The sequence below is a fragment of the Cyrtonyx montezumae genome, unplaced genomic scaffold, assembly GCF_038088225.1.
Source record: "Cyrtonyx montezumae isolate F1298 unplaced genomic scaffold, pur_monq_1.0 scaffold_17, whole genome shotgun sequence".
In the NCBI taxonomy this organism is placed as follows: Eukaryota; Metazoa; Chordata; class Aves; order Galliformes; family Odontophoridae; genus Cyrtonyx; species Cyrtonyx montezumae.
The window spans coordinates 18764892-18786852 of record NW_027071903.1 but is presented as its reverse complement, the minus strand read 5'-3'; the positions used below and the strand labels follow the sequence as shown (position 1 = coordinate 18786852).

Sequence of the window (21961 nt, the reverse complement as noted above, 5' to 3'; positions counted from 1 at the left end):
TTTTTGTTGACGGACTTGAAGCTTTGGTTTACTAATGAAACCGTGACCGAAGTTTTACAGTGAATGCCAGTAGTGTGTTTGGATGTTACAAACATCCACAACTCAGATTCATGGATTTAATTTAGTGATCATCATACTGAAGTTCAGGATCTATATTTAACTTTGTAGACTCCTTGAAATGTGCAAAGGAAGTAGAGGAGTTAGCATTAATGTCAGTAATGTCAAATGGTTACTTACCTACCTTTGGAAATAAGAAATAATTACATATTATTGTAGAAGTGTATTTTCCACTCAGTCATTATCACTTTCTATATTTCTGATATGCTGAAAACTGAAGCTTTTTTTAAAGAAACCTATGCTGGATCTGCATCTGTGCTTATTATGGTATGTTGTTCTGTTCTTCTAACACTAACACAAATTGTTATTTCCAAGGTTGTCATGGCTCTATAGAAAAAAGCTCTTCTGGCAGGATAACCTTAGGAGAGCAAGCAGCTGCCCTGGTAAATCCACATGACCGTGTTATGGCCTTGAGAAGAGTGACAGCTGCTGCACAAGTCCTCCTTGCAAGAACTATGGTTATGAGAGCACTCTCGCTTTTGTCTGTCAGGTTTGTGGCATTCTTAGCAACGCTGTTTTTCATTTGAGTCTGGTTATGTAGCAATGCTTGCTGTAGATGCACTTTTACAGTTTATCTGGGGAAGTGATGCTCATTTTATGTACTTAATTCATATTATTAAGAGAAAATTCTGTTGATTTTGTTCCTTTGCACCCTGTCTTCAAACTTTTTGAAAGAGCCTTCTGTGTCTTATACGGAGAACAGACTCCAGTAGCATCAGCCACTTGAAACGTAATGATTCTCTACTTGCCAGTTGGCTTTTGTTAAATACAAGAATTAGAAATAAAAGGTAAACGTTGCAAGAAAGAGGACATAGTGCAGGATTTGATGGAATATGAGGATGTGAAGGAGTCACATAAATCTGACATGCATATTGCCATTGCATAATTCTAAACATGAATTATCTGTACCTGTTGTTTCTGAGCAATTCCAGCTAAACTTAGGTATTTTTGCTAGGACAAGGCTTTAATTTAATTTTATTTTTTTAATCTGTGCCCTCAACTTAAATGGAGTGGAGGGGGATACAGCTTTGTTTCTGTCTCTTCTCCTTTCTCCTGAATGGTAATACTACTCTGCTAACCAAGCAGGCAGATTTCACTAATGATTTGGGAATAGTTTTGTCCACTTTTATTTATTAATATACTAGCAAAACCAAGAGCATTTCTGTTCATTTTTGACAGTGGTTCCAGTTGTAGCCTGGCAGCTGGTCTTGAATCCTTGGGATTAACAGATATCAGAACTTTGGTTCGTTTAATGTGCCTCGCTGCAGCAGGGAGAGCAGGACTCTCCACAAGTCCATGCACTGTGTCAACTTCAGCAGAGCGATCTAGAGGAATTCACAGCAAAACAAGCAAGCCTATATCATGTCTTGCCTACCTGAGTACGGCAGTGGGCTGTTTGGCATCAAACACTCCTAGTGCTGCTAAACTTCTGGTGCAGTTATGTACACAGGTATGTTATGCATATTGAACTACTACTACATGAGGTTAAGCGATCCCTTTTGTCCTTGTTCATAAGTTGTGCTTTTTTCTTCTGAACTGTGAGACTGCCCTCTCTGACTCTTTAACTGAGTCAGTTGTGGAACATAGACTGTATTTAGAGATGATGTACAGCTGTGGAAATGCAGTGATGTTTCATATATATGAAGACACTTACATGCAATCAAAGTAATTAATTATTTTGTTCTTCTGAGTTTGAAATATAATCATGGATTAATACAAGTTTTTGGATGGAATACTGAACTTGATTGCTGCTTTTCATCCTACACCCAGGTGCAAACAGTTCATTAAAAGTTCTCCTAGAAGCTCTTTAGTTTTTGCTGATATATGTGGTTACTTGAGCCTGTGTATTGATTAATTGATTGATCTCTGGATCTGAGTGGCTGGTTCTACTAAGACCAGATATTCAGTCCTCAGGGCAGAAGACTCAAATTCCATGTTGTCATGTTTGCCTGTTAAAACAACATTGTTTGGGAGCTAAGAATTTCTCCCAAAAAAATTGTCAGGCTTTAAACTCTGATATTTTTTTTCTTCAAATAAAATTGTTCTTCTAAATTGTTATTTTTTGTTCTAGTTATTTATTTTATTTAATTCTTTATTTTTAGAATTTGATTTCTGCAGCAACCGGTGTAAACTTGACAACTGTTGATGATCCAATTCAACGAAAATTTTTGCCAAGCTTTTTAAGAGGAATTGCTGAAGAAAACAAACTCGTAACTTCTCCAAATTTTGTGGTTACTCAGGCACTTGTAGCACTGCTGGCAGACAAAGGGGCCAAACTGAGGCCAAATTACGATAAAGCAGAATTTGAAAAGAAAGGTATGAGAAGGCTTTTATTTATTTTAATCACTTAATTATAAAATCTTCAATCTTTCATTTCTATTTAAGGAAAGATGCTAGAATAATCTGTACATAAATTTGCTCTCAAAAAAAACCCTTAATTTATGAAGTGTTATAGTATAGGACATGAATTACTTATAAATATGGATTTATTACATAACTACATCTTGTCTCACTTTAAAAGAAATCTAAACATTTGTGTGTATTCAAAGCCATACAGGCGTGGTGTTCAGCCCCAGTTGGGCCCCATAATGAAATTAAGGGGAATAGCAGTTGATTCCTGATACCTGAGTACTTCTGTCTCTGGTGCACAAAATTCTGTTAACTGTGCTGTTCAGAGGTCAGGGAACCAAGATGCTACTGCTGTGCTTCCACACCAAACTGTTCAGGGGAGGGAAGGGCATCCTTAGGGCAGCTTATCTCAGAGGAGGCATTTTGCTCTTTAGACAGCACTTGCTCTTTGAATAACCGTTTTCTATGTGGTAAGAATAAGAATATTCATAATTCTCTTGTTAAGGTGTTTTGGTTATTTTTGTAAAATTTTAAAGGGGGCTGTTTTCTCTTGGTATCAGAAGAGGTTTTTTTCCTAGTAGTTAAGCATTTTTTAAGAATGTTGTTAAAAACGTTGTTAATCTTTTCCTTTTTTTTTTCTGGAAATTATGGCTAATGCTGTGTTCATTGTGTACTTCTGTTTGGTACTCATCTAGGCATCATCTCATTGTTTTGTTTAAGCAGGTTTAATTGCCCATTTGTATGCCCATCCTTCCTATGATCCTTCTGCTGTAGGCCCTCTGGAGCTGGCTAATGCACTAGCAGCCTGCTGCCTTTCTTCAAGGTTATCTTCACAACATAGGCAGTGGGCTGCCCAGCAGCTGGTGCGAACTCTTGCAGCTCACGATCGAGATAATCAAACTATTCCTCAGACCCTCGCTGATATGGGGGGAGACTTACGAAAGTGTTCCTTCATAAAACTGGAAGCTCACCAGAAACAGGTAAGCATGATTTCTCCCAAAATGGCATGAATTTTAATGCTCTCCTTTCTACTGTAGAATACAGAAGGAAAAATATAAAAAATGATTGCTTTACAAATGACTGAGATGTTTCCCACAAAACGTTATGTTTTGGTGCTAAAATGCACTGTTGCTGGAAGGTATCTCTGATACAGAGAAGTGCATACCTTCTTTGAGGATTCTTCTAAAAAAGGAGATGTGAAACTCTTCTCACAGTGCATTAAGTCAGTGAAATCATCAGTCTTTTCTTGGACTAGGACTTAATTTGTAGTATTTTTTCTGTTATAGTCAGTAACATCCTTTTCTGGTACTCTGTGCAGTAGTGGCCCCGTGGAGCATGGGTCTGAATGAAGTGCAGCATCCTCAAAAAATACTTAACACTGTACACTATTGTAAACATGGAAGAGCATATTGTGTATTTCAGTAATGTAGGCTACGCTCCATTCTGGTGATTTAAGCTTGCATTGTTATTGGAGAACAAAGTAACCTGAGCTTCGGATTTAAATTCCAATTTTGCCTTGATCTCCTTTAATGTTTGTAGGTCATGACATGTGTTTGGTGCAATAAAAAGGGGCTTCTGGCAACAAGTGGAAATGATGGCACCATAAGAGTGTGGAATGTTACCAAGAAGCAGTACTCATTGCAACAAACGTGTGTGCTCAACAAATTGTAAGTCAGTTCTTTATAAGTGTCAGATATTTAAGTTGCAATTGTTCAAGGTAATGAAAAGAGCCGATCCTGCAATTTTTTCTGTACAGGCGTTCTTTCATCTATATTTTTTTTTCCTGGGATTGGTTCTGCATTTATGGCAGGCAGTGTAAGAGAAAACTGAAAACAGAACGTGAATATCATGCTCATCAGAGTCAGGATAAGGAGGTTACATTAGAACTGTTAAAAATATTCTTAATCATTCATTATTAGGCAAAATTATTAAAATAATTACTCTGAAGGAGTAATACATACATGAGAGGGAAAAAAAGATGAAATATTCATTTAGAGGATTCTGCTGAAAAGTTTATATAACATGATAATTATGAATGTAGTGATTTCAGCCAAGTGTGGGGGGAAAAAATAGGAATTTGTGGTTTCTGGGCTTCAGGAACTTAGAGTTCCTGCTGCTCCTTCATGAGGTTGTCTGGGAAGCACTTCCTGTAATTTCGATGTGTCCAAAAAGGAAGGAAGGAAAAAATCTGATTCCATAGTATTGCTTATGTGAGTTAACTCAGGGGAATAAAGACACAGTAGAGAACTAGAAGGTGGTGTCACAGTGATTTCTTAGCAATTTGTTTGATGCTGCGCATTTTGTAATTTGGTGTTGCTTTAAATCGAATGTAGGGCTATGAGCAGAAAAGAATACATTTATTGTGTAAACCTATAGCAATGGCAGAAAGACTTTGGATTTTAATTTGAATATTTCATGAATTCTCTGTTTTCCTGTCTGCCTAAAGGAAATGCCCTTTAAGTATGTTATTTTGTACTGTTACAGAGAGGGTGATTCTGAAGAAAGTCTGGGGTCACCCAGTGACCTTAGTTTGTCTCTTATCTGTTGGAGCATCAGTGGCAAGTATCTGGCTGGAGCTACAGAAAAGATGGTGAACATATGGCAAGTCAATGGTATGCTCTGACTACCTGTGAACATAGAAAAATGCATTTCTAAATAAAGCTGCTAAGTTACTGAATGTTTGTTTACCTAAGTATTTGAATTTTCTCTCCAGTTTAATATTTGAATTTTCTATCCAGTTCAGTATCTGCCATTACCTTGTCAATCTTTTTAATTAGATAAAGGCACTAACCACAAATTGATGCGTGCCTTAAAATTAAATGGTTAGAAAACTGAGTACCATGTACAAATTCTTGTTTAGGTTTAAGACTTGATTGCTTCTTGTGATTTTTGTTTGCAAATAGGGTATTTCCTCAGTCCACAAGACTTAACTTCTTCAAAAGGAAGGGAGAATGCCAAAATTGACTGAAACAGATTCAGGCATGGTTGATGGTAGTGTTCAGTGAGATGGAAGACCTTTTGAGACTAAAGTGTGTGAGACTGGTTTATTTAGTTGAACAAGAGTCTGGGAGGAATAAGATTATAAATTGATGCATTAGGAAGGTAAGCTCTAGGAGAAACCCATGGAGCAAAAGCAGCTGTGTGAACAAATGGATATTATTGACACAAGAAGAAATGGAAATAAACAGGCCATGAATATAACTGCAAGAAAGATTCTGGCATTCAAATGTTTGTGATATCAAATAGTTTCTAAAGAGGAGTGACAACTGGAAAAGAAATACGTTTAGGATGTGTTAGAGAAATTGCATTGTGTTAGGGAGGTCTGATCCTGATCCAGAAGGGCCCTTCTTAATTTGTTGATTCAGTTTGCAAGTGTCTTTAAACGGTTTTCTAACATCTGTCCTGACATTTGTGCTGTTTTAAACTAATCCACCATAATTCTAAAACTTTGGGAAAATTGCTAGTTGTTTTGTCACTTGTAATCCATGAAACATCTTTCTCTAGTTTTGAACTTAAGAAAATCAGTGATTAAACTGTCCATGTTAATAGACAGTCTGCAAGAAGATTGAGTGATCTGAGAACTGAAGAACTTAGCTTTCTCCTGTAATAAAACTGTTCAACTTGTCTGAACATTGAGATCTGTTAGCTACGTTTTGTGTAGGTTAATGGTCCACTGCTTTATAGTCTCATAACTTAAGTGAACTTTAGTATGTGCTAGCTCTAGACTATAGAGTCTTCCTGTAATTTCCTGTGGAAGGTGTTTCTATTGTACTGTTTTCTTTATGAAGATGACATAATTTTAAATAATTAAATTTAATACTTTAAATATTTCAAAATTATTTTTAATTATTTAACTATTTTGGGGGGGCTCCTAGGAGGAAAAGGATTGTTAGATCTTCAGCCTCACTGGGTATCTGCATTAGCTTGGCCAGAAGAAGGGCCTGCTGCAGCATGGAAGGGAGAATTATTGTTAATTGGTCGTATGGATGGATCACTTGGACTCATTGAAGTTGTGGATATTTCAACCATGCATCGGATAGAACTGGAACACTGCTACAGAAAGGATGGTAGGTGACTGTATCAGTATTTAAGTAGAGATGAAAATTAGTAGTGCTCTAGTCAAATCTTGAGATTCCTTGCCACTATAAAGAAAAAGCGATATACACAGGTTACTCTGAAAGTGATGCCTTCTATTTATTCCCATGGAAACTACAGTAGATAGAAATAATACCATAACACTGTTTGATAGAGCAACTTGTCAGCTTGAGAACACTCTTTTTCAACATATTTTCAGTGTGGTCACCACTGTTAGCTGTGCATTTTCAGCAGCAGTGAGCAAAAGCCTGCATGCTGCAATTGTAAAAAAAAAACAAACAAAACCAAACAGAACTGCACAGGTGGAGGTGACCCACTATTGCTACTGCTGAGACTCACCACCCCACTGTGCTGACATGCACTGGTGGGTCTCTGTAAACATTGAGCAAGCATCAGTGAGTGTCCATGGACATCATTTTTTCCGGATGGAGACTTTCCAGACAGAGACTGCCTCTCTGCTGCCATCTGTCACACGGTCACAGAATGTAATGGGGTACTGGCAAGAAGCCTCACCCCCTACTGCCATGCCTCCCAACATTTACATCTGATGTCATAGGCCAACATGAGATAGGAGGCATTACTTTTGGAGCACCCTCGTGTATGGGATGGTTAGTAGGGGTTATAATATTTGCATTAATCTCGCTACATTGGCTGTATGGCTTAAAAGAATTAAAAGGGGACATATATTTTTGCAGTGATTCCTTTGTTTGCAGATAGTTTGTAGACAATATCATCTGAATTCCATAATTACAGCCATTGTTGCTTATAGTTCTGGTTGCAGAGGACATCAGATAGCACATCTTAGGTAGCCTTGTGTGGTTTTCCACAAAGACTGTGGCTTCTTCTAGAAATCTGCAATTTTTGGGGAAGAATCAATGGAGGCACAACATGCTAACAAAGGCTGAAGTTGCTTTCAGTGATTTTTGTAGAAGCAGCCCAGTGCAGTTCTTCTCCCCATGTCAAGAGTGTATATATCCAAGTAATATAACGAAGAAGAATGCAAAAAAAAAAATTACAGAATGATCTCAGTGGCTGTGATTACAGTGGCATTCACTTTTCTATTTACTATACAAGTTGAAGAAAATTTTCAGACAAAAAAAAATGTCAAGTAATTCAAGTTGAGGGGGAAGTTACTACACAGTTCATATTTTATGCAGTCACACTGTCAAAAACTTCTGGCAGGAGTGATGTTCAGTTTGGTTTAATTAAGTTTCGTGTTGTCTGTCACAGTTTCTGTCACATGCCTTGCCTGGTTCAGTGAAGATAAACCATTTGCAGTTGGCTATTCAGATGGGAAGTTGCTAATAGGAACAAAGGAACCACTTGAAAAAGGAGAAATCGTTCTAGTTGATGCGCACAAGGTAGAGTTAGTCATTTTAAAATTTATCTGTAACTTCTGCAGGTAAGGATCTGTTTAAGCTATGTTCTGTATTTGAAAGCTGTTTATAAAGTCGAGTGCAGATTGTCTATTTCTGATATGCTGAACACAATAGAGTTTTAGGAAACAGTCCACTGAATTTAAAAGTTAATACAAGGAGTAAGAATTATAATCTTTTTGTTATTAGAGGTCACAAAATGTGTAGATACAGCAGTGGAAGGGTATTAAAGGTGTATTTGGGTTTAAGAAGACTTGATTTGTTAACAGCACTCCTATTACTCTAACACTTCTAATAATTGTGTTGTTTCATGTGTTTTTGTAAAGCTTAAATTACCATGCAAAGCAAAAATCTTTTTCTGAATATGCAGCCACAAAGGTTTTGATCCTTTGCTTTAGTGTCTGTAATAAAAAGTCACTACTGATTTGACTGATGAGTTGTTAGGGTAAGAGAATTCCCAAAGTGGAAGTTTAATGGAAGTATCTTGAGTGCTTCCATGAATTGGTCTTGGTATTTGAAGCATTGTGGTCACAGAAGTGGGCATTCTGTGATAATAAAACTATACTTCACTATTCCACTATGGCCTGTCCTTCTGTGCTATATCAGTTAGCCTCATCTGGGCCTTTACCTAATAGGTCTATGAAGTCAGTACCACTAAGGAAATTCTGCAATTATTCAACAGAAAGAAAACCAAGAGATCTGAGGATATCATGAGTTCATATTTGCGAGTCATTATTTCTACTTGGTAAAATTGATTTGAGAATAGAATGCTCTTTGTTATCGATAATGGAATGTTACATTACCTCTAGCAATTGAATTGTCTCTAGTCACTCTGTGTTTCTTCATACCAACTCTTATTTTTTATTTAATTAATAGGATACAATTGTTAGTATGAAGTGGGATCCAACTGGTAAGATTCTCCTGACGTGTGCCAAAGAAGAAGTGGTGAAACTCTGGGCATACATGGGAGGGTCTTGGAGACGTCTGCATTCACTGCCCCATCCATCTTTTGTGAATGGCATTGCATGGTGTGCTCTTCCAGGGAAAGGTCCCAAGTTACAGCTTTTGCTAGCTACGTATGTCGTGTTTTTGTTTGTTGTAGCTTTACTGTATTTTTTTCTCGATCATTAATGACAAGAGCAAAGTAAAGTTTTGTGTTTTTTTCAAGTATCATTTACTGAGTAAACCAGTTTTCATGAGAACTCTTAACGCACCGGAATGAAAATGAAAAGCATGGCTCTTGTCATGTTATCAGCTGTTCTCTCTATGCTGTAAGACCTGTACATGGCAGACCTGTGCTTGAAGTTTTCCTGAAAATACTTCTTTTATATGAGAATATGATGATATGAAAACTGAAAAGGTGTGGGGTGAGGAGTGGGAGGACAGGGAATGGAACAAGAGGAATGCATTTAAGCATTGGTTACCTGCCTTTCTACTTAGATGAACTGATCAGTAGTTTCCTAGGGAAGTAGCAATGTCTGATATTTTTGGGACATTCAGTCAGTTAGTATTTTGTATTCATACCTTTATTTTGTTTTTCTGATTTACCCTGACTTATTTTAGAGGATGCCACAATGGTTTGGTGTGTGTCTGGACTGTTCCCCAGGACGTAGCAGTCACACTGCAGACCAGCTCAGCATACTCAGAAGGATGGTGGGACCAAGAAACAAGTGCCCAGGTAGGAGGAGTAGACATAGCATGTAAGAAATTCTTTGCTGGTTCTGAAATTGGGGAGGAGGCAATGTGGACAAGTTACTCAAACCTCAAATTTCCTGAGAGAAGATATTTGCTAAAAAGAAGCATTTGTGTTGCATTTGTAAGTGCGTAGGCGTTTTCAGAACAGAAACTGAAAAATCACAGGTTGGAGTGAATTTTACTTTGAACTATTATATTCTGAACTGTTTTTTTCTAAGCTGGTAAATCTATAGTAAAATTCGGTAAGATATTAAAATTGTATCTATATAAAATTGTCAGCATAAGTTTTACCTGTGTTACATCAGATTGTAATACAGTTTTTAATGTTGGTGGCATTTTGTACGTGGAGAAAAGATGATAATGTGACAATTATTTTGGATTTTTTTAATTGTCTTATGGAAATTAGTGTGTCTCTGCAAATGTTCAGTATGTTTTACAGAATATAGAAGCTTAATTTTTCTGTATGAAGTTCACAGTGTTCTGTAACTATGATATAATTTTCAGGATGGATACAGAAAAGCAGTGGAAGCCACGTGTGTATTTCAACTGAGAGGACACATTACCCCTGTTCGGACTGTAGCGTTCAGTCCTGATGGACTGGCATTAGTGTCTGGTGGACTTGGTGGTCTCATGAATATTTGGTCTTTGCGGGTAAGGTCATCTCGGATTGCATTTTTATGTAGCTGTCTCCAATGGTTGAGGCATCAGACTTTTCATTTTTTTTCCAGGGTGTTACAAACATGAAAAAAAATGTTATGCTCAATAAAGTTGAAATTCTCATTTCACTTAGTTGTTAAGTATTATATAGATCATGGTTCTGTGATTTATTCACTTTTTAGTCTTAGTCATATTAGTAGTTAGGCTTTGCAGAAGCAGCCACTCATTTTAGAGGTGGGAGCAACACTGGTTTGCTATACAAGAACTTTTCCAAGTGCTTTGTATTGAGCAATTCTGAATAATTTCTTATATTATCTCCATAGTACAAAGGAAGTGCTAGATAGACTTTTGCTTTTATCATAGACGTTTCAGTTTTTAAGAAATTATTGAACTGCTTGGAGAATGTAATCCGTTAGGAATGTGCTTTGTATTTAAATAGAAGAATAAAGCTGTATACACACGCTGATACAGAACACTTCTTTCCTCAGGATGGTTCTGTACTACAGAGTGTTGTGATAGGTTCTGGAGCCATTCAGACTGCTGTATGGATACCTGAAGTTGGCGTAGCTGCGTGCTGTAACAGATCAAAGGTGATGCTGTGTGTTAAAGTAATCCTACAGTTGCTTGCACAGTTAAGAATTATCTAATAAAAAGACAATTCCATTTGTCTTTTTTTGTGGGGGAGGGGGGAGGAACTATGGAGACAGGGCCTATCTCTATTTATCAGCTTGTATTATATAAGCTTATTTGTTTACAAAGTAGTTTGAATAACTGAGTCTATACAACTGTTATATTTTCACAGTACATTGTTTTGACTCCCAATTACTAATTGAGCCTATAAAGATTCTTTTTTAATTTGTTTTTTAATGTCTTATGTTAAATTCTGGGTGGTGAAGGAGGAGGGAATCCTTGTGAATTGGTGGTTACAAAGAATTCTACACACTGGCTACATCTGCATTTCTGTTTACTGGCTGCAACTGTAAATGGGCCACAGACACAGGATATAGACTTTTTATTTATGCAGCATGAAGATTTTTTTTTCCCCAACAAATAAGACACCTCTAATATAATTTAATCCAAACCAGCATCAACACCAGAATTTTTTTAAGGAGCAGCAAATGTTATTTCAGTGTTTACTTTGTCCAGAACTGCTGGTATCTGAGCAGAAGTTTGATAGGTGGCTATATGGCTATACTTACAAGCCTGCATGAGTCCCCCACTTCCTCAAGTGATTAAAAAACAAAAAATAAACAGCAGCTGGTTGTTGCAGAAGACAACTTTTTATGTGAATAAGGATGAATGTAGCACAAGTTATGACTCCTGTTAGTAGAGCTGAGCTGTATTTGGTTCTAAGTATTTTGAAATTCTTTGAAAATCTTTCCTGAATTTAACTCTGATGTTGAAGATCATGTTACAAAACAAGCCCTTAACTATGTTTATGCTGTGCACAAAAGTTAACTCTGCTTGTTGATGTCCGTTTTCATTCTTCCATAATGTATATGGAATATCTATATGTAATCATAATTCTGCCTTGAGAACTTGACAGTAACAGATGAAGAAGTGACAGTATGGAAAGAGGTACTCTGTAGTGTTTTTCAGCAACCTCTTAATCAACAGAGACAGTACAGATAGTTTCCAAAGTGAACAGAAAACAAGATAGTTGGTGGTAAATCAGTGCATCTGAATAATCCTAATTCATATTTTTTTTATTTTTAACATGTCTTGTGTCTGCTGTTCAACAGGATGTATTGGTAGTGAACTGTACATCAGAGTGGATATCTTCCAATCACATCCTTGCAACATGTAGGACTGCACTGAAACAGCAAGGAGTTCTAGGATTAAACATGGCTCCTTGCATGCGAGCTTTCTTGGAACGTTTGCCAATAATGCTTCAGGAACAGTATGCTTACGAAAAGGTAAGAGCTAATGAGAAGACTTAAAATTCCTGTCCCTTGGGATCACTGTTGCAGTGATCTGGTTGCAGTCTTTCAGGACTGAGACCCCCCCAAGAATTTCCTGCATCTTGTCTGCAATTGTCTTTCAATATTCTCAAAACTAGCAGTCTCTTAGAGAATTAGCAATCTCTTGAGAATAATTAAAATTTTAGAAAAACTTTTAATTAAGTATGGAAGAAAGTATTTGTCTATAGGACTGGCTTTGTAGAAATCCTACTTGCAGATTGATTAATTTATATTCCTAACATTTTTCTTTCCCCTTCCCCTCACCTTTAGCCTCATGTTGTTTGTGGAGACCAGCTTGTTCACAGTCCTTATATGCAGTGCTTGGCATCGCTCGCTGTGGGCCTCCACTTAGATCAGCTGTTGTGTAATCCCCCAGTACCACCTCATCACCAGAACTGCCTCCCTGATCCTTCAACCTGGAGTCCCACAGAATGGGCCTGGCTGGAGTGTTTCTCAACCACCATAAAAGCTGCTGAAGCCTTGGCAAAGGGAGCACAGTTCCCAGAATCTTTTACTGTTCCAGACCTGGAGCCTGTTCCAGAGGATGAACTTACTCTCCTAATGGTAAAATGTGCTATATTCATAAAATTATACAGTGGCTTGGCTTGGGAGGGACCTTAAAGATCATCCAGTTCCAACCCCCTGTCATGGGTGGGGTTGCCACTAACTAAATCACGCTGCCCAGGACCTTGTCCAGCCTGGCCTCAAGGAGGAAGTATGTTTGTGTTATGCATGTGGTCTGACGTGTTCAGCATCTCTGAACTGGAAATTTCTATAATGTATGTTTATGTAGGCATATGTATTTCTATACTTAAGTCCCAGCAATAAATGTAAGTTCATTTTTTAGTTATCTAGTACAGACTGCTGTAAAGTGCCAATCAGTTGCATACTGGAAAAAAAGAACACAGTAATTTTCTTAAGTTCCAGAAGCGAGAAATGTAGAGCTCTACTGCACTAATTTTGAAGTAAATTTTTGGCACATTCCTACACAAAATTACTTTACTAATGTTAATTGCCTTCATGACCTTTTATTTTGGCTGATATGTCATCATGTTGGATCAATAAATTATTATCAATAAATAGAAAGCTTTAAAATTGATTTTATTTGCTTTTGTTTATACTTTGCCTGTGATGAATAACAGTGTCGTTGGTAGGTGCAGTGAGGAAGCAGGCTTTGTCTGTGGATGAAAATCAACTATTTGAGTTTGCACACATCCACTCTTATCTTTGTATTTTTCTGGAGTACTTTGAATGTCTATATTGTTCTTAGTTAATGAGGGAATAGGTATTACTTAGCAGCAAAATAATGTGCATCTTTTGAACTGAATGTGGTAACCACACTTTTTGCTGTGTAGGATAACAGTAAATGGATCAATGGTATGGATGAACAGATAATGTCCTGGGCAACATCAAAGCCAGAGGTTAGTAAAATGGAAATTATATTTATTTCATTTATTTATTTACTTAGTATAGCAAGCTTTTTAAAGTACTCTTTTTCTAAAGCATTCTTTCCTGCTACACCGCAGGATTGGCACTTAGGAGGCAAATGTGATGTGTATCTGTGGGGAGCAGGAAGACACGGACAATTAGCAGAAGCTGGTAGAAATGTCATGGTACCAGTGGCAGCACCTTCATTCTCTCAGGCTCAACAGGTGATCACCTAAAGACAGTCACATGTTTTTGTTTTTGTTGATTTATACTATGCATTGTTTGAATGTCAGAATCTCTCTCTGAATGTCTTCTATTTATTGTTTGAGTTTACTGTTAAGTACACTCAAAACATGTATTTTCTATCATAGTTAATAATTTGTTTTGTTTTCTGAGATAAAATTGACATTCAGGATAGAAACATCAAAACTAAAGTCTCAGGTAGGAGTGTATTATATTTTCTCTCACTGGGAGAAGGTTTGTTGAAACCAGTAGCAAGTTTCATAGGTTCATAAGGTTGGAAAGGACCTACAAGATCATCTAGTCCAACCATCCTCCTATCACCATCCCTACCCACTGAACTACTAAATCAAATCCCTTAGCACCTCATCTAAACACTTATTGAACAGTGCTAGGGATGGTGCCTCACCCACCTCCCTAGGCAGGCCATTCCAGTGCCTGAACACTCTTTCTGAGAAAAAATGTTTCCTCAGGTCTAATCTAATGTGTGTTGTGATCTAATGAGGTGGTTAAAGTCCATTAAACATGCTGTAAATGATGCTTTATGTTAATAGGGTTGTCAGGAAAATATTTACACTGTGACTAAGGAGTCTTTGATCTTGATAGAATCACAAAGGAAAGTAATGGTTGAAAAAATAAAATGGTACACTGTAATTATAATGCAGATTACTGCATCTAAAACAATAAAGACCATACAAACTCCTGTATATTTTTCTCACTAGGTTGTTTGTGGTCAGAATTGTACTTTTGTCATTCAAGCCAATGGCACAGTTTTGGCTTGTGGAGAAGGGAGCTATGGGCGACTGGGACAAGGAAATTCGGATGATCTTCATGTGTTAACAGTCATTTCAGCACTGCAAGGTAAAACTGTTCTGAAAAGATTAAACTGATTGATAGTGGACATCGTTTCGATAGTTAATGTAATTATTTCTGTTGATACTTTTTCCACAGTTTGGCATTAACATATTGTAATTGTTAATTGAAAATTGAACAAATAAACTAGATGGTTATTTCTCCTTATTATGTAATTAGTAACATCTTAAAATTCCACCATTTGGAGACAGCTCTGAGGAAAAACATTTGCTTAAGATTGTAACAGCAGATCAGAAGTGTAGGTTGTATGTGAGAAGAAGCAGAGTTTCTTCAAAGTAATAATATAAGGAAATTACTATAATAACAGAAGTGTATTCCTGGTTCATGCCTTTTCCCAGACTTAATTTACTACCCTGAGGCACTTGGATAAAGGCATATCAATAGTTTGTTTTTTATTTACTGTTTTCTCATTTTTCTTAAACAGGCTTTGTTGTAACGCAGCTGGTGACCTCTTGTGGATCTGATGGACATTCCATGGCTTTAACTGAAAGTGGGGAAGTCTTCAGCTGGGGAGATGGAGATTATGGCAAACTGGGACATGGGAACAGTGACAGACAGCGCAGACCTAGACAGATTGAGGCTCTGCAAGGAGAAGAAGTGGTGCAGGTTCCACACCATGTTTTTCTTCTTACAAACTGTAGATACAGTAACTTAGTGCTTAAGAATACTTGCTTCACGTAAATGGTACATTCAGTCATAGATGTTCCAGAGCCACAGTCAGTCTTGCCAGGTGGAATTCATGCACTGAATGAAAACAGGCAGCTTTTGACTTCTCCCTGAGTGTTATGAAACAAGTTGATAATTCCCAGTAGAAAATATTTATTATCGCAGGGTTCACTGCTGGAGTGATGTTATTTGACACTTGAAAGAGCCTGTGAAAAGGGAACGATCTGAGGACTGTCAAAATATGGGCACAATTCAGAACTGTCCCTCCATCTTTGTCAGATAGCATTGTTCTTTGAAACAGATTACCCTATCTTCCTTCCGTGTACTGAGCGTGCTTCATAGCAGTGCAGAAAAGGATACCTGGCTTTGACTGAAGGTTTCTGTATCAAAACCAGCATTCTTTCATGCTGCTTAATAGAACTTGCATTTGGCAAGCAACCTGCTTCCAGAAAACATTATTTGTTTTTGAAGGAAAAAGAAAGAATAATAAATAAAAATGCCCAAAGGCCTCTGTCCACACAAGCATGCACTCATTCTTCCTGATCTTCTCCTAACATTACTGTGAGGATAAAGAAGAGGTAGATTGTTAAAGTAATTCATGCTATAGTACCTGTCCTCCATGACTTTATAATGTATTTAAGATGAAAAAGTGATTGCATAGTTAGGTGTGTAATAGTTTACTCCTAAAATACAAAACGCATGTAAAAATTATGTTGGTTTTATTTCCAGATGTCATGTGGCTTCAAACACTCTGCTGTGGTGACAGCAGATGGCAAACTTTTTACGTTTGGAAATGGTGATTATGGTCGATTAGGTCTTGGAAATACTTCTAATAAGAAACTTCCAGAAAGAGTGACAGCGCTGGAGGGTTACCAGATTGGACAGGCATGTTTATCTAAAACTGTCAGTGTATCTTCATTTAAAGCTGATATTTTCAACATTTTTCAAAGTTCTGTTTATGTTTTGACTGCATTTTGATTGTGATGGCAGAATTTGAAGAAGAGTATTTTTTTCTGATTTCTTTCCAAATTTTCGAGTCTCTTTCTGCAAAACTGCTTTTTTTTTTCTTTTTAACATCCTAACATTTCAATATTTAGGCATTAAGTATGAGTTTATGATGCATTTTATATTCTAAGGCAGTGAGCATGCTTAGCTGAAAACTATTTGGTTCTAGGAGCAGGAACAAATACCTAAAAAACGAATGTGCAAAAAACCACTGTTGTCTTCAAAATGCTGTAAGAAGCAGAATATTCAGTGTCCTTAAAGGGATAATATATATATTTTTAACACAGTTTTCCTTTTCTATAAGATATTTGAGTAGTTTAAGCTAGTAGTGACAAAAACTGTTGTAATAACATATTTCTCTGAACCAGGTGGCCTGTGGACTCAATCATACTGTAGCTGTGTCAGCTGATGGCTCAATGGTTTGGGCTTTTGGAGATGGAGATTATGGTAAACTTGGCTTGGGAAATTCCACTGCAAAATCTTCACCACAGGTTAGAATTCATAGGGAAAAGTATTCTTTGCATAAGTTGTTGCTGTTGCTAAATGTATTACGCAGCATTCAGAGTGTATTTTTCAGAATCTGAAAGGCTAATTCTATATGCTGTATTATTCTAATACAATCTACCATAAATTATTCAATTATTCTATTCTATTCCAATTATTCAATCTATTCTATTCAATCTACCATAAGTTACTATATAGTATGTTATACTAAGCATGACACTTCAAATAATTTCATGTGAATCATACTCAACCTTACTTCAGTGATAATAAAAACAGTGAAAATCTTAGGGTTAGATTAAAGGAAGTTCTTTGTTTTGGTATTTTTGGGTAAGCTTGTTTACATACTCATCCACTTCCTCCCATGCCACCTCTCATGAATCCCTAGTAAATAAAAGGTATTTTGAATCATTGGGCATAGAATAAGATTTCATTCTGTTAAGGAAACAGAGAAAAGAGTGTCAGTCTCAGTTTTTGTATCAATTTACAGGGCTTAATTTGAGTAATGCTACAAATTACGTATTACATTGAGGGAATTGTAAAAATTCTTTTTAGAAACGGAAGTTACAGATGAAGTTCATGTTTATTTTCTTTTTTATATTTTCATAATGCCATAGCTATTTATCCTCTTATTTGCCCCCTTAGAAAGTGGATATTCTCTGTGGAATTGGCATAAAAAAAGTTGCCTGTGGAACACAGTTTTCTGTTGCATTGACAAAAGATGGTCATGTATATACTTTTGGACAAGGTAGGTTAATCTAACATTTGTACCTTTGCAAATACTTGTTTTTGTGTATTGAAAATGAAAATGAAGGACATTAACACATATTGGTAAGAGTGACCCTATGTGAATTTGGGAACGTCAACAGTGCAGTGTTAACATAGCCACAGATCTGTTTTTTTAGGCCTGTATGTAGTTCAGTCTCACATTAGCCTCACAATTTGGTTTTTGAAGAGTGTCTAATTTAGTTTTCGACAAGTGTTTCTGTAAAATTTCATTGAATTTCATATGTCTAAAACCACTGAGTTACTTGAACTTTCACTTTGCCTACTAGAGCCTATACCTGCACAAGTTGTTAAAAATCTGGACAGGTAAATTGCCAGCATCACTGAATTAAACAGGTTTTCTCTTTCTGAGTCAGTTAATTCACATGTGTCAAAAACTGTGTTTATATCTAAATATCTAGTTTTAATAGATCTTGTTTAAGTTTTGAAGTGCAAATAGCTTCAGCAATACTAGATTTCTCCATAACAAACTGCACTTACATCCCAGTTCTAAGAGTACTGCAAGCTGCTTTTTGGACCTCCCTGACTTCTGTCTTCAAGTAAAATTAACTTCTGGTGACCTTTATGCACATAGACGTTTCCTTGCAATTTCAGATCGCCTCATTGGTCTGCCAGAAGGCCGAGCTCGAAATCACAACAGACCCCAACAAGTCCCAGTACTGTCAGGTGTCTTCATTGAAGACATAGCTGTAGGAGCAGAGCATACACTAGCTTTATCATCTACAGGGGATGTGTATGCTTGGGGCAGCAACTCTGAAGGACAGGTAGGCACTGTTTCTTGTTTATTTCTAACCTGATTATACTTCATAGCTGTGGTTCGTATATATATCTTCTAGTGGAAAATCATGCTTTTATTTTTGTTCTTTTCCTTCCTCTCAGCCAAAATAATGTTTTAGGTTTGTTTTATTTTTTTTTTTTTAATTTTCTATGCTCTTAATAGCAGCAGTTTGGGAAAGCACTGAGAACGTTGTCTAAATGTGTGCTTCTCAGAATGTTTTGTGAAAGAACAAGAACAAAGAACTGGACAGAACTTTACTGATTTGTGACCTAGAATCAATGTTTTCAAATACTAAAAAAAATTATGGTGTGTGGTAATCAGATGTACGAGCTTTTTAGCTACTTTTCATAAAGAAAATATTAATTTTATATAGTCATTTTTCCAAGTCAGAAGAAAACAGTAAATACTTTCTTTCTTTGAGACACTGACTTTTCACTGCACTTAAAAGTCCATTCTCTTCCCACACCCAGTGTAGAACTCAAATTTTTGAAAGGATTTCAGATCTTGAGTTCTGTGTGCTGCAAGTGTAAGACCGAGTCTCTTGATGTTTTGAGTCTTGATGTTTCAGGCAAAGTTAGTGCTGCAGAAGTTCAAGGCTGAGTTTGTGAGAATGATATTTAAGCAAGTTGTTTAGAATAATTTCTGAAAGGAACCTTTGTCCGTTTTTGCCATCATGCTTTTGTTATGTTTCTGGAAGAGAAAATCTTAGTGTTAAAAAGAAGTACAGAAACTTGATTCGGAAAGCTTATTCTGTATATTTTCACTTGCAGTGTAAGAAATTTGCTTTATATGTTGTAGAAATTTTTTATACTCTTAAAGTACAAAGTTACACTTCTACAACATGAAACTCAAAACTATTGGGGAAAAAATGAGAATTTCATTAAAATTTCTTTTCACACTGATTGCTTTTGCAGGAATGTGCCTGCTAGAGCCAGGGTGATATTTAAATTGCATAGAAGAGACACGAGCTGTGTTGACTCTGTATGGGCAGGATTGTACAGTATAGATGACTTGGCAGCCTAGGTTAATTTCTCAGGGTAGAAAAGATTGTGCAAAAGATCTCTAGCTGTTCTCAAGTCTCTTTGCCACCTAGATTTGCTGCTTTCATTAAGCATGGATGTAATATCCTATCCAAAATAAAAGGTAAATGCAAGCATAATAAAAGATCTACACGGCAAATGTTTTTAAGCCAGTATATGATATAGATAGTTTTACCATTTGTACTGAATCTTTGCTTGAGAGTGTTCTAGAAGCATTATCACATTTGTTGTTGATTCTTATGCGTGTCTTGCAACTGTTATAATCTGTCAGCTTGGACTTGGCCATACTAATCATGTCAGAGAACCAACCCTAATAACAGTCCTACAAGGAAAGAATATTCGGCAGATTTCAGCAGGACGTTGCCACAGTGCTGCCTGGACAGCACCCCCAGTTCCACCCAGAGCTCCAGGTAAGGAGCTGAGATGGTTTGTGTGCTCGTTTTAATTGGTCTTTGTGTTTCTTGAGAGATGAGCATAACAAGAACCTTGGAATGTTTGGCACAAATTTGTTCTGGTTTACATCCATTCAGGTTTTCAAAGTACCTTAGTCTCTCGCTTTTGCTGTCCTTTATGAAATAACATTTTCTGTCTTGTGTGGTAGGTGTATCAGTGCCTTTACAGCTTGGCTTACCTGATGCCATCCCACCACAGTATGGGGCACTGAAAGAAGTCAGCATTCATACAGTAAGAGCAAGGCTTAGACTGCTGTACCATTTCTCTGACCTCATGTACTCTTCATGGAGATTACTTAACCTCAGTCCCAATAACCAGGTAAAATTCCATTTGAAAAATATATTTTAGCTCTGTTGGGCTGTGCCACGTGCCTAGCTAGCTTCATTAGTAGAGTCTGTAAAGTTTTTTTGGTTTTTGTTTTTTTTCCTAATAAATGAATAAAATATACAAGTTTGGATTAAGCCATGTCAAAGTACCATTTTATATTTTCAGTTATGTTAATATTAACATGCCAGTAGTTTTCAAAAATTAGTCCTCAAAGCTGTAAAAAAGAAGTGCTGACCTTTGTGAAATATTGAAGTGCTAGTGATTAATTATGAAGGTTTATTTCTGTGAATAAGAGAATTAATCATCTTTATTAATGTTTATTTTCATACTGCTTTATTACAGAACAGTACATCTCATTACAATGCTGGAACATGGGGTATAGTTCAGGGGCAGCTGAGACCCTTGCTAGCACCACGAGTGTACACGCTCCCTATGGTACGCTCTATAGGAAAGACCATGGTTCAGGGGAAAAATTATGGTCCTCAGATTACTGTAAAAAGGATATCAACCAGGTCAGTATTGTTTTCATAGGCATTGTATTCGATACCAAACAAATACTGTTCTTATTTTTCCCGTAACTTCTAGCGTATCAAATTCTCCTCATACATCTGCATTTATGAGCAAATGACTCCAGTAACCTCTACACTTTTATGGATTACGTTGTATGGTTGTGTCTTTTCTTCTAAAGGGGTCGGAAATGCAAACCCATTTTTGTTCAGATTGCAAGGCAAGTGGTAAAGCTGAACGCATCAGACCTTCGCCTGCCTTCTCGTGCCTGGAAAGTGAAACTGGTTGGAGAAGGGGCTGATGATGCAGGGGGAGTGTTTGATGACACTATTACTGAAATGTGTCAGGTATGAAAAGTCTGTCAGTTCCAAGTGCCTGGTAGAGTTTTTTGTTTTGTCTGATGGTATTTCTCAACTTTCCTTCATGCAGCATAGCAAATTCTTCTTGTCCTTTAATCCTAAGGCACAGTACTAGAGCTGTCTACTTAGGGATGCCTCAGAGGAAAAAAACCTTTAGCCTGTATCAAGGAGATGATAAAAAAAAAAAAGCCACACTATGACTCAGTGTTACAGTAGATCTCCTTGAAGTTCTGTGATAGCCTCTACACCTTACAGGCACTTTTTGCAGCCCGTTTTCCCCTGTCAGTATTTCCCCTAAGATTCCATCCGTAAAATACTGAAGCACCTCTGACAGGTGTTCACAGAATCACCTATCTTCTTACATATATGAAAATAAATGTCACTTCTCAGGTTCAGTGCTAGAAGGGACTTCACTAGCAGAATTTAGGCATTTTGCCTTAACTTGAACCCAGGTATTTTTGCTGTTGGCAGTATAGCTGTCTTTTTGGGCTCGTCTGGAAACTGAGGACTTCAGACTAGCAGGACTAATAAAGATCTGGTCCATGTTTGTTGTTCCCACGTCTAAGAATTTTTGTTGTTGTTTCTCTTGTTGGTTTTTAAGGAACTTGAAACTGGTGTAGTAGACCTGCTTATTCCTTCCCCAAATGCCACAGCTGAAGTAGGCTACAATAGGGATAGGTAAGTTATCTACGATTGCTTTTTACTGCAAACGTTTGTAGGTGAAGATTAACTTCTGTTAAATATTTTA

General features: G+C 37.0%; 1 protein-coding gene across 1 annotated transcript in view; it reads left to right on the top strand.

The window, feature by feature from the left end:
* Positions 1 to 21961, top strand: part of HERC1 (HECT and RLD domain containing E3 ubiquitin protein ligase family member 1) — an 88362-nt gene that overhangs the window by 62566 nt on the left and 3835 nt on the right. Inside the window, exons 48-74 of the mRNA XM_065733531.1 lie at positions 433 to 607; positions 1297 to 1567; positions 2220 to 2433; positions 3241 to 3446; positions 4006 to 4133; positions 4951 to 5078; positions 6342 to 6533; positions 7792 to 7922; positions 8814 to 9013; positions 9501 to 9615; positions 10137 to 10283; positions 10778 to 10879; positions 12032 to 12205; positions 12521 to 12814; positions 13606 to 13671; positions 13777 to 13902; positions 14641 to 14779; positions 15216 to 15397; positions 16187 to 16342; positions 16831 to 16953; positions 17609 to 17711; positions 18344 to 18513; positions 19839 to 19977; positions 20169 to 20338; positions 20690 to 20859; positions 21036 to 21201; positions 21815 to 21891. Coding sequence (XP_065589603.1) covers positions 433 to 607; positions 1297 to 1567; positions 2220 to 2433; positions 3241 to 3446; positions 4006 to 4133; positions 4951 to 5078; positions 6342 to 6533; positions 7792 to 7922; positions 8814 to 9013; positions 9501 to 9615; positions 10137 to 10283; positions 10778 to 10879; positions 12032 to 12205; positions 12521 to 12814; positions 13606 to 13671; positions 13777 to 13902; positions 14641 to 14779; positions 15216 to 15397; positions 16187 to 16342; positions 16831 to 16953; positions 17609 to 17711; positions 18344 to 18513; positions 19839 to 19977; positions 20169 to 20338; positions 20690 to 20859; positions 21036 to 21201; positions 21815 to 21891 — 4264 coding nt within the window. The remainder of the gene's footprint in view (positions 1 to 432; positions 608 to 1296; positions 1568 to 2219; positions 2434 to 3240; positions 3447 to 4005; positions 4134 to 4950; positions 5079 to 6341; positions 6534 to 7791; positions 7923 to 8813; positions 9014 to 9500; positions 9616 to 10136; positions 10284 to 10777; positions 10880 to 12031; positions 12206 to 12520; positions 12815 to 13605; positions 13672 to 13776; positions 13903 to 14640; positions 14780 to 15215; positions 15398 to 16186; positions 16343 to 16830; positions 16954 to 17608; positions 17712 to 18343; positions 18514 to 19838; positions 19978 to 20168; positions 20339 to 20689; positions 20860 to 21035; positions 21202 to 21814; positions 21892 to 21961) is intronic.